Below are 11,600 nucleotides of genomic sequence, written 5' to 3'. Positions count from 1 at the left end.
CCCCCCCGACTTTTAAAAAGACAAAATTGTGTCTACTAAGCTCAAATATATCCCATATGCTGCTGTTGTGGTCACTACTAAGGAAATGACTCATGGTAAAAAAAAACTAAGGAAATGGCTATGCGTGATGGACTGATATTCACAAACTCCTTAGGTTTCCCCGTGGGAAAGTTGAGTCCGATTATTTGATTGTTGTAGACAACTGTACTGGACATACAAGATTATAGTATGTTACTGCAGCAATCATTGCGGAATGTGTGGATATGGCTTTGTTGATTAGGAAGGTCATTTTTAAAGGGCGGATGTGATAGCTAATTACGGTTGTTGTAGTAAGTCTTCTTTTAGTTAGACGGATGAACCACGGCCCAGGTGTATCTGATTTCCAGACTCGTGGATGATGTAATGCTTGTTTAAATTCAATAGAGATAGCCATGATGGCCATTCCTCAAAAGAAAAGCTCAAATAATCTGAAGAAAGTCATGATGTCAATTACCAAGCATATGCCTGCAAATATTGGCCACAAAAATATAAGTATTTACGATGTGTGCAAAAATTAAAAGTAAACATGTTACTTTTCTTGCAGATTGGTTACAAAAAAATGGTTATATTTTTAAAAACACACTCTACGGCTAGTCCTGTGTACGAACCTGGCTAGCTAGTGATGCAGTGCAGGTGCAGCTAATTAAACTTGTGAGTCGAGCTATATATTCCGTTTCCATAGATTTGTCTACAATTCATACCGTAACGTGCCCACATGTGTGAAAGCTAAAGTGAAAGTTGTACTTAGACTCTCGGAGGAAGCTACCTCGAGCGTACTTAATTACTAGTATTTAGATGGAAGATATCTTGAGAAAAAGACGAGCGTCTAGCTAACTCGTACTCGTTTGAACAAAAGTCTAACTATGAATGCTAATATTAGGATCTTGATCCAGCGGTAACATCATAGAAATCGTGTGCAAATATCAAGAATTTTCACAGGCCAAAGACCTTGAAGTGACAAGGCAACTCAGAGTTGCATATATCGAGATATGATCATAGGAATTTTGGGCCTTCGGCATGTAAAAACATGCTAGAGCACTTTTGCGATTATTACTTGTAGCTCACGCTTCTGCCTGTTGCAAAGATAGTTGTAGCAAAATGTAAAAAGAAATGTATTCTCCATATCGATCGCTTTACCCTCCGAGGCCGAGGGGATATGATATATCGATCTATGCCTAGCTTGTCAGTCATAACTCCTAATATGCTCATAGCTAACCAACACTAGCGCAAGGTGGAGAAGCTAGCTAGCAATGGCGAAAGCCCCAGTTCATCCTCGCGGATGGAGAACTAAGCGCTATATCCTCGCCGCCCTCATGGTAACCCTTGCCGTGACCGCCGTCGTCATCGCCGTCTCCGCGGTCCTCAGACCCGCGAGGATTGTCTTCTCCGTCACTGGCGCCGTCGCCGGCAAGCTCGACCGTAAAAGCAAGACGAGGCAGCTGAACCTCACCCTCTCCGCCAACAACACCAGCCACCGCGCCGGGGTGAAGTACAGCAGCGTCATCGTGTACCTGCAGTTCAAGTCCAACGGCACGGAGTACAAACTGGGGGCCGGGCCCGCATCGCCGCCCTGGCACTGGCAGCCGCCGGGGGCTACGGTGAGCATGAGCCAGTCGGGTACCCTGTTCGGCACGGCCTTAGACATAGGCCCCTCCGGCAGGGCTCCGGCGATCGGCGTGCTGGTGCTGGCCGTGGTGAAGTACAGGGTCGGGCCGGCTGCCTACACGAGGCCTTACGACGTCAGGGTGGTGTGCGACGCCGTCGATTACGTCGGCGATCGGAATATTAGCTTTCCTATAGCCTGTAATGCCTGACATGTCAATGCACGTACTAGCTGCTACTTCGATGGGTGCATTATGTCTTTGCGCTTCTTCTTTTCTCTCTCTTTGCATTGTGTCTAGCAGGTTAATTAGATGATTGTTATTAACATGTGGGGTGGTGGTGGGTCGAGTGCTCAGCTTGTGGGATGTCGCTGTTCCATTTTCTGTTTCTTGTGGTGTTGCAAAACAAACTATCTTAATGAATATGCATTGTTATTAGCATGCATGGTCTTGGTAATTCTTTTACTATCGTGTGGATTTGCATTAACTAATCCATGGTGAAATACATGCTACATGCTACTGCGTGGCACATTTGGTGTCAACTAACATGTACTTGATGATGATTCCTTGAACTGCCGATGTTTATGTTTATGTTTTACTTTGTCAATTTCATCTTTACTTGGATGTGCATTCATGTATGAACACTGACTCAACGATGGCACGCCCCAACCTAAAAGTAGAACAGCTCGCGGTGCCACATATCTCCAAGTAAAACAAAAAGACAAGATGATTCAGCTGCTTTCCCCTATAATACAAAAACATTATCACAAAATACTCTTGCTGTGTGCAATGCCGGACATGCACCTATGCAACCTATTGTTACCTTGCACAACCTAGAGCGCTCTCTGGATTAAAATTCAAACGATAATTGTCGGCCTCTCAACCATCTAAATCATACCAGCCGTCTACATCTGTCCCACTCCTGAAGTCTTCATCAGCACCTCTCCTTCCTTCCAAGTTCGATGTGTTCAATTAGGTTAACCCTTACTCAGCCACAGGGTCGTATTTATGGGGTAGTAGCTCCATTCTATTTTTGAAACAAAAACAATAAGGCAAGCCCGTACTGCAAATATTATTGCCTGATAAGAGTATGTACAAAAGGTAAAAATAAATAAAAGAGAATAAGGGAACAAAATAGGAAGGCTGCAAAGGGTGCAACCGAATGGTGAATATCAATCCAAGTTGTTAAGCTTAAAGAATTCGTTTGCTTGGCTGTGTGCTTCACTAAAAATGGTGTAGGAAAGCTGGGTGGGGGCGGCGCCGTCGCCGGCTTGCTGCAGCGGGGTGGCAGCGGCTTTGCGGGCCTGAGATGGGCCCGGCCGGGCCTGGGTGGCCTGGTGTGCCACTGCGGCCGCGTCCGGTTGGCACCTGCGACAATGCTGGAGGCAGAGGCCTCCCGCACGATGGTGGAGGAGGTGGTTCCCTTCGACGCGGCTCAAGTGATGCCCCTCCCAATTTCTGGCGCTCCTCTCTCCATCCTCTAGGCCTCGTGATGGCGGTCTAAATGAGGCGACATAGATGACTTCAAGACCGTAGTGGCGTATGCTGGTGGGTGGCTGTCTGGCTGGTTGGCTTCGGATCAGGCGGATAGTGGTGGTTGGGATGCGGGAGAAATCCCTGGCGGTTCTTCCGGCGCCGACGCGGTGTCGCCTGCGGGTGTCGCCTTTCCTTCCTGATGGTTACCCATCCTCCACTCCTCTCCACGTGCCGGGGAAACCCTAGAACATGTCCAGGCAGCAGTGTCATCGACGTCGCATCCCTTCTTCGAGGTTCTGCTTGGTACACGGCGATTTGGAACCTTGGTGTGCAGCGGGACGAATCCAGAGGGCGCAGCAGTTGCAGATCATCTGTGCTTTGTCAAGTTGCCGTTGTTGGCATTTTGTTCTTCTTTCTTTCTCTTTTGGACTTGATGTGTTGTGCGCCCCAGCATTTATCGTGTGATCGGTGGAAGCGGGGGGAAACCCTTTTTCGGTAGGTTAACATGTTTCTCCATGATTGAAGTGTCAGCCGCTCATTTTTTTTAAAACAAACCATTTCTCAAAACCCAGATATTTCAGCAACCCTTGATGAGGACATTTCACAATGTAGATGGAATTTCTCAAACCATCTTCAATTATTTATTCTGTGGTTGTGCTACTGTCGGTCTTACTATCAGTCCACCATTATATTACAACGATCTTCTACCTGTGCTCTTTCTTAGCACGGCACTCCACATGTTAGCACGTCACTCCACATGTTAGTTGCTCACCACAAGTGCGCATGGCCAACAAATGTGATCACCACAAAAGCTATTGGTCGCCGCACATAGATGCACGCTGTTCTGCTTTAGTAATTAGTTTTATGCAAAATAAAGCAACCTTTTCCATAAATATACTCCAAGGGCATTGATTCTTAGTCCTCATCTTGGGTAAACGCAATACGAGTGTGTTAGAAAACGTACCAATGTAGTACACCCTAGTAAATAACACAGGAACCAGGACGGAACAAAGCCATGAGTACTCCCAACTCAATTCATGTCTTTTGATGTTCTTAACTTTGAAGCGAAAATTCTTTGCTCTTCTTTTGGAGAAAAGAAGAAAAGAGAGTGTGTGTAGGCACGTAGGAATGTACCTTCTAGCCAGTAGAAATGGAAAGGCACGCGGAGAACAAATTTCAACAAAGCCATGAGAACACTCCCAACTGAACTTTTGTCTTTTGATGTTAATTTTTTAAATAAAAGATTGCAGGAGAGGGAAGAAAGGGATCGACACCCCTCCATTTTTATTAGTTACTGCAACCACTAGGACAGTTACAAGACCCAATGCATGACGCTAGCTGTACTAGAACGTTTTTTGAATTTTAGAACAAAATTTGAAAAGGGAACATTTTTTGATATTTACGAACATTTTTTTAAAACACAAACATGTTTTGAAAAAATATATGGAAAAACAAAAATAAATAGAAAAAAGGAAAAAATGACAAATAAAAAAGACAAGGCAAACTAGAAAAAAGGACAGAGAAGGCAAAAAAGACAGGAAAAAAAGAAAAAGGAAACAAAAAAAGAAAAAATGGCTGATGTTTTTTTAGCAAAGGTAACTAGGCTTTATTCATCAATGTCAATCATTACAGGAATTACAAGGGTATCATGGGGATGCTCCAACCAAATCTGCCTTTGGGAAGGAAGGTTAACCCCTAGCCTAGCTAACTTATGAGCCTCATAATTCGAAGCTCTACATTCGTAAACAAAAGAACATGAAGTAAAAGATTTCTCCTGCTGTTTAATCTCTCTAACGATAGTTCCTTCGAAACATCCTGAAGCTTCATGCATGTGATTGGCCACTTCCTCACAATCAGAGGCAATGTAAGGATGACTCAATCCAAGATCATTCCCCAGATTTAGAGCCTCTCTACAAGCGATTGCCTCCAGAAACAGTAGGGTATGTTAAGCCATGTATGGTCAGAATCGAAGAACCCATATATGTGGCATCCCTGTCACGGCAAATCGCCGCTGCTGATCACAGGTTATGATCAATGGAGATACCCGCATACACATTTAGCTTCTGCCTCCAATGGGAAGCATCAAGAAAAAATGGCGTATGTGGTGCTACGCTAATGAAATGCTGGGCCACTGAATTCTCCCAATTTGTCCATCGCTCGGGGTGGATCCTTCGTTCGTCGTAGATTCGTTGGGCCTAAAAAATTGTAAATAGTAAATGCTGCCTCAGGGAGGTGCCCAACTGAGCTAGATAGGCAGTGTACATATATACGCTTGGTCTTCCTATTAAATAATACCACCTCACCCACATCCAGCCAACTCCATCTTTTGGTACCTTGGTACCATAAATTCAGTAAGCCGATTCGGTAAGCACTAAGCACAAGTTAACGAAGGAAGAGAATGTGCCAAATAAGCACATACGTATGGGATTCAGAGATTGTGGGATTTGAGACACCTGATTAAATAGGTCATTCATGTGGGGGCGTATTATGATTGTGGGATTTGGGAGACCAATTAAATTGGTCATAAGCACTAAAACTGGATTCGTACCGAAAAATATTTAAAAAGGAGGATGCAGATCTTAGAATTTAAAGCCATTTTTTAAGAAATTAAAGGTGGACTTTGGACATCCCCATTAATTGGATCATTTAGCAATCATGGGAGAAACAAAAATTCAGGGGTGTGAGATCAGAAACAAGAGATGGTAGCTTAGGTCAGTGAACAGAAATATATTGTACATTTTTTAATATACATATAATACTCTTTTTCATTTTTATTTCGAGATGAGAGTAGATTGTATCTTATTTTTGGTTGGAGCATCCGAACAGCACTAAGTGGCCCGCCAGCATAAATATCAGACAGGAAGAGTATAACATAAGCCTCGATGACCTGCATGGAACCTAGGACCTAAGTGTTTCTTATCAGCGGTGCTATGGCTCGTTTCACGATTAATGCATGGGTGATATGCACGCATTTTTTGTAGAGCTTGGTGTGCGCCTACCTGCAGGCTGCTGGCACCATCAAGATGTCATTGTGTTGCACTGAGGAAAACTTTGTCGTTGTATTGTGCTGATGAAAACTTTGGTGGACATTTTGTCTCCCCTTGCGACGCAGTGGGCACATTAATAGTTAGAATTTAAATGTTAACATGTGTACTTCTAAATGTTAGGGCGCATACTAATCAAATATCACAGAAAACTAAAGCCTAACATTGGAAGCTAGATTTAAAATTTATGTATCGATCAAATATCATGTAAATGACATATATGGCCCTTCCAAAAATGCCATAATAATCAATTGCCGACAAATTAAAGATGATACTTACACATTGGATATTTTATTTAGCACAACCATTGTTGTTTGTTATAGAACTGTATTGTTACATATCACATAATGTGGATAAGCATGAAACCATAAATTTAGTTCTCAGACACTAAAAAAAAAGACGATGCCCTAGCATTTGCGAGGGGCATGCCACTATGCTAGGTGGGGAAAAGGATAAAGACTGCATGGGAAAATGCACGAACATACTGCATCCTAGTATAGAAAACGAAAGAAACAAGGAGAACAGATCCTTCAGAACTTCCCACTCAACTCTTCTCTTTTGATGTACTTTACTTTCTGTGTGTGGGTGGGTGGGTGGGTGGGTGGGTGGGGAGGGGGCACGTGGTAGGGATGTTCCTTCTAGGCAGTAGAAAACCGAAGACATGAGGACTAGAACAAACTTCGATAGAAACAATAAGAACACACAACTCCACTTTTTCTTTTGATATTTTTAATATCTAAAAGAAATGGAATTCAGGAGTGGGAAGCAAGGGATCGACATTCCTCCCTTTGTATTAGTTATTAATTAAATCAGTACAAAACAGAAGACATCATGACCAGAACAAACTTCAACTAAAACAATGAGAAGTAGCAACACAACTTTTTTTTCTTTGGATATTTTTAATATATCTAAAAAAAAGGAATTCAGAAGTGGGAAGCAAGGGATCGACACTCTCTAGTTATTAATTAAACCATGCACTAAGAGCATCCCCAGTAGAAAATGTAGATGCAAAAATAACTACTTTTTGCATCTTCAAGGCCCAAAAATACATCTCCAACAGATGGTTTAGATGCAAAAAAAAAAATTACATCTCCGCCCTGGAGATGTAAACTACAACATCTCGTGGTCCAAATTTGCAGCAACACCTACAAGAAGAGATGAAAGACGCGACTGGCCGCCAACTGCCAAATTGCCATTCCTTTTCCTTCCGCGCGACTAGCCGCCACCCGAGTGACTCTGCCACCGGTGAAATCCACACCAAATCGATGCCGCCGCCCCCGCCCGACGGCTGCTGGGCCCGCCGCGACTGCACTCCCCTCCCCCCATCCCCCGCCGCCTGCCTCGCCAACCCGCAGCCGCCGATTCACTTTCGGCCACCGCCAAATCGAAGATTCTCCGGCGGCCGCGGGCCTGCCGCGACTTCGCCCCCCGTTTCCCGCCGCCTGCCTCGCCGGCCTGCCACCTGCCCGATCCTCTTTCTGTCGACGGCCGATTATAGGCAGCTCCGGCGCCGCCCAGTGCTGCCGCAACCGCTTTGGCGTCCTCTCGACCTCCCCTACCCATTCTTCTCCGCCTCCGACCGATTCCGGCCAACCCCGCCGGCCCCGGCGAGCTGCACCAGGAGTGTGACCCGACCCGCAGCGGGAGCACACGAGCTTTGACAGTTTCGACAGTTTCGACAGTGCACTAGTTTTACATCTTCAAATACATCATCTGTTGGAGTTAGAGTTTTACATCACAAATATACATCATCTATTGGAGTTAGCTCTTTTTTGAGATGTAAAAAGCACTTTTTAATGATGTAAATTATAAAACACCTAATTTTACATCTTCAAATTTGCATCATTTATTGGAGATGCTCTAAGGGCACTCCCAAGTCCGAGTGTAATTGTCCTCTATAGTTTTGTTAAACACAACGCACAAGTACCCTCCCATGCAAAACCCTCCCATGATATCTTAAAGAACGAAAATCAAAACACAACGTACAAGTAATACTCACGTGGTCACGAGTGCAAAACCCTCCCATGCACGCCATGCTGATCCTGTCTTATTCTTCTCAGGTTTGTTTATGTCTTTTCTGGCAGGGTACGTATATATAGAGCAAAACCACCCTGACCATTCACTCACGGAAATTCAAGTCAAGTAGCTAGCTAACGGCCTAAAACCTGTACGTGGCCATGGCGTACTTCAACGATAGTAGTAAAGTGTTGATGTGCCCGGGTCACACCGACATCGCACCCTACGTCGCCAACCTGACCTCCTCCTACTCCGACAAGAGCAACGAGTCCTCCGTGGTGGCCACCTCCGTCTTCATGCTCGTCCTCGCCGCCGTCTTCTTCAACCTCAACCTCTTCAGCCGCATCTCCAACACCAGCGCCGTCCTCAACCCCACCGCCCGCCTCATCCTCACCTCCGCGGTCTCGCTCTTCCTCCCCGTCATGTCCTACCTCTTTTCCGAGGCCAAAAACACCCCCGATGCCGCCGGCGCCAGCAAGGTCGAAGAGGACCTCCCGGTGCGGGCTCGGCTCATCCTCACGTGGATGCTTCTCGCGGAGCTCCTCCGCAAGAACGTGGAGGCCATCCCGACCACCGCGGCGATGCAGAAGGGCTACTCTATCATCATCGCCAACGCCAACGCCGTCGCTTGGCTTGGATACCTCGTCTTCTTCAACCTCAAGGGAGCCGGCCGGGTGGCGGTGTTCGGCATCCTCTGGCTGCTCTGCGCCGCCAAGTTCGTGCAGAGGGTCGCCTTCACCGAGATAGGGAAGCGTTCTTTCGCCTATGGCAAGAATGCTCGCCTCCTCTCCTCCTACATGGCTGAAATGGTAAAACGCCCGCCACATGTCCAGACGCCCACTCCGTCGCAGAGGTTGGAGATGTGCAACTACGTGGTCATGGGAGAAGAAAATCTTATGCTGAAACCCGGCTCGCATGGCTACGAGCTCGACCTCGACCGGCTCACCGCCACCTACGGCGACCACATCGGTGACCACATCGTCACCGTGGGGAAAATATGGGCACTCCCGCAGCAAGAGAAGAAACCGAGGCTCAAGAGGCTCAAAAGGCTGTGCCTCTCCTTTGCGCTCTTCAAGCAACTCCGGCCTAGGTTCGAGCTCCTGCGGGCCGCCACTAAGGAAGAAACCGACCACTGCCGGGACCTCATCTTCCAAGGCCTGTGCAGCCACGATCAGACTGACCTCGAAGTCGAACCTGGGGTGGCACTGTTCCAGGTGCTCAAGGACGAGATCAGCTTCCTGAGCGAGTACTACCACTCCGTCCACCCGGTGGTGCTCGCCAGCCCCTACTTCTTCGTCATCAACTACATCACCTTCCCCGTCGTGGTCTTCGGCCTCTGCGTCATGACCGTCGCCCTTGCCGGCGACGGCGACATGCCCGAGGCCATCGCCAGCATCGGGCGGGACAACTACGCCATATCCTCCGGCATATTCACGCTCACCAAGTGCCTCTGGAGGAACTTCTTCCACACACCGGCGGCCTTCTTCGTCATCGTCGACATCTCCATCACCTACCTCCTCTTCATCGCCTTCGTCTACGAGCAAGTGTCCGAGTACATGGTATTCGTCTTCTCTAACTGGTTCATGGTGTCGCTGCTGTGCAACTACGCCGCACGGCCACGCTGGCGCGACAGCACGACCTACCGTGGTATTCTCCGCCGCATGTCCTGGATCAGTAGCAAGCTGAGCCACCCCAGCCGTATCACCTTGAAGCAGTTCTCCGTGCTCAGGGTTAGCTGGCTCTCCATGACGCTGCCCACCACCTTCCTGCCAAGACAAGCAAAGAGCTCCATAATGGAACGCTTTCGCTTGGCGGCGTACGGCCATGACGGTAGCCCCGCCCCTCCTAGCAACGGCCAGTACGTGATAGACCATTGGCGGCGGCATACAGACTTGTCATGCTTCTGCGAGAGTAAGAGCGTGGTCGAGGTCATCCTCATCTGGCACATTGCTACCACCATCTTGGAGATAGAGTATCCAGGACGGCACAAAGCAGAGACCTCTTCGAGGCTGGTGGCCACGAGGCTGTCCAAGTACTGTGCTTACCTCGTGGTCATCCACCCAGAGCTGCTACCGGATGACCGTGAAGGCACGGAGCGCGTGTTGGAGGACATGAAGAGGGATCTCAAGGTGGCCGTCGGGGGTTGGTGGGCTTACTACACCGCGCCCGAGAGGGAACGGTACAACAAGATGATGGGGGCGCCCTTGCCGGACTGCCCGGCCGACAACATCCATAATGTGGTTCACAAGGGAACAAAGCTGGGGAGGAAACTAATGGAAGATTGCCGGAGAGATGAACGGCCCGTTTGGGAACTACTGGCCGACCTTTGGGTGGAGCTCCTTGTGTACATCGCGCCATCCGGTCGTGATGAGCACGTGAAGGGGCAGGAGGAGGCACTGGTGCTAGGCGGCGAGCTGGTCACCCTCGTCTGGGCGTTGGCCACGCACACCGGCGTAACCCGGCCACCGCCGACGTCGGTGGTAGTAGAGGATGTCGAAGGGGCGTCACGTCCTTCTATATTGGCCTAGCTACCTCGACGTACGCCCATCCTTGTGTACTTTACGTCATCTATCTAATATCTTATGAAAGGCATGTGCCTTCATCTTGTCTGATTTTTGAACTTTTGAATACCAATTTCCTGTACTATAACATTTCGTTGAGTGTAACATGAATCACAGCAAACGATTTGCCGATCAATTGGATTTTGTCCCCCTAGGCGTACTTTCGAAAAAAAAAAGATGTGGTTACGTGGGGCCAAACGAGCTGGTCGGATGCTCGATCGTTTGTGCAGCAAACCTCTATCACGAATTTAACTGGCTGTGAAAAGTTTTATGTTGTCATATTGCTCAGGGCCTGAACTTGAAAGAATACAATATAGGCTACACTAGACTACTGGAGTACACGTACGGGTGTTTTTTGCCATGTAAATCAGAAATCACTGTATTTGACCACAGGATTATCACTAGATGCACAGAACCGAAAGTACATATCATGCAGCACGTGGTGATGTGAGACGTGTCCGCTTTCTCGTTTCTTCTCTTCCCTTGTGTTCTGTTTGAGACAGGCGACAGAGCAGGTGTCTCGGGCCCGGCCCGATCCCGTATCTTCGCCGCCGGCGACGCCGGTCGGAGAGGAGATGGGGGAGGAGCTCGGAGCGCCGCTGTAGATAGTAGATGTAGCCTAGCTGTTTCCTTGGTGGAGTTTGGCCTCGTGCCGGAGTTTGGCGTCATGCCGATCGGGACCTTGCAGCCGGCGCGCCTGAGCCGGCGCGCGGTGGTTTCCCGAGGGGCTCCTCATGGTGGTGGTGATTGGTTCGCTGCTGCTGGTCGGAATCAAGCCTGAGTCCTCGGAAATAAGCTCGATGACCTCCCTGGTGTGCAGGAATCCCCTATGCTCGCCTTCCGACCGGTCCCAGAGCGCATCA

General features: G+C 48.0%; 1 protein-coding gene across 1 annotated transcript; it reads left to right on the top strand.

The window, feature by feature from the left end:
* Positions 1-8,308: 8,308 nt before the first annotated feature.
* Positions 8,309-10,818, top strand: LOC123152410 (uncharacterized). Its single transcript, XM_044571967.1, has one exon. The coding sequence runs from the start codon at positions 8,338-8,340 to the stop codon at positions 10,702-10,704; it is 2,367 nt and encodes a 788-aa protein (XP_044427902.1). The 5' UTR covers positions 8,309-8,337; the 3' UTR covers positions 10,705-10,818.
* The last annotated feature ends 782 nt before the right edge of the window (positions 10,819-11,600 follow it).

This window comes from Triticum aestivum, chromosome 7A, assembly GCF_018294505.1.
Source record: "Triticum aestivum cultivar Chinese Spring chromosome 7A, IWGSC CS RefSeq v2.1, whole genome shotgun sequence".
NCBI classification, from domain to species: domain Eukaryota; kingdom Viridiplantae; phylum Streptophyta; class Magnoliopsida; order Poales; family Poaceae; genus Triticum; species Triticum aestivum.
Note: the sequence above shows the minus strand (reverse complement) of the source record. Positions and strands in the feature narration are given on the sequence as shown.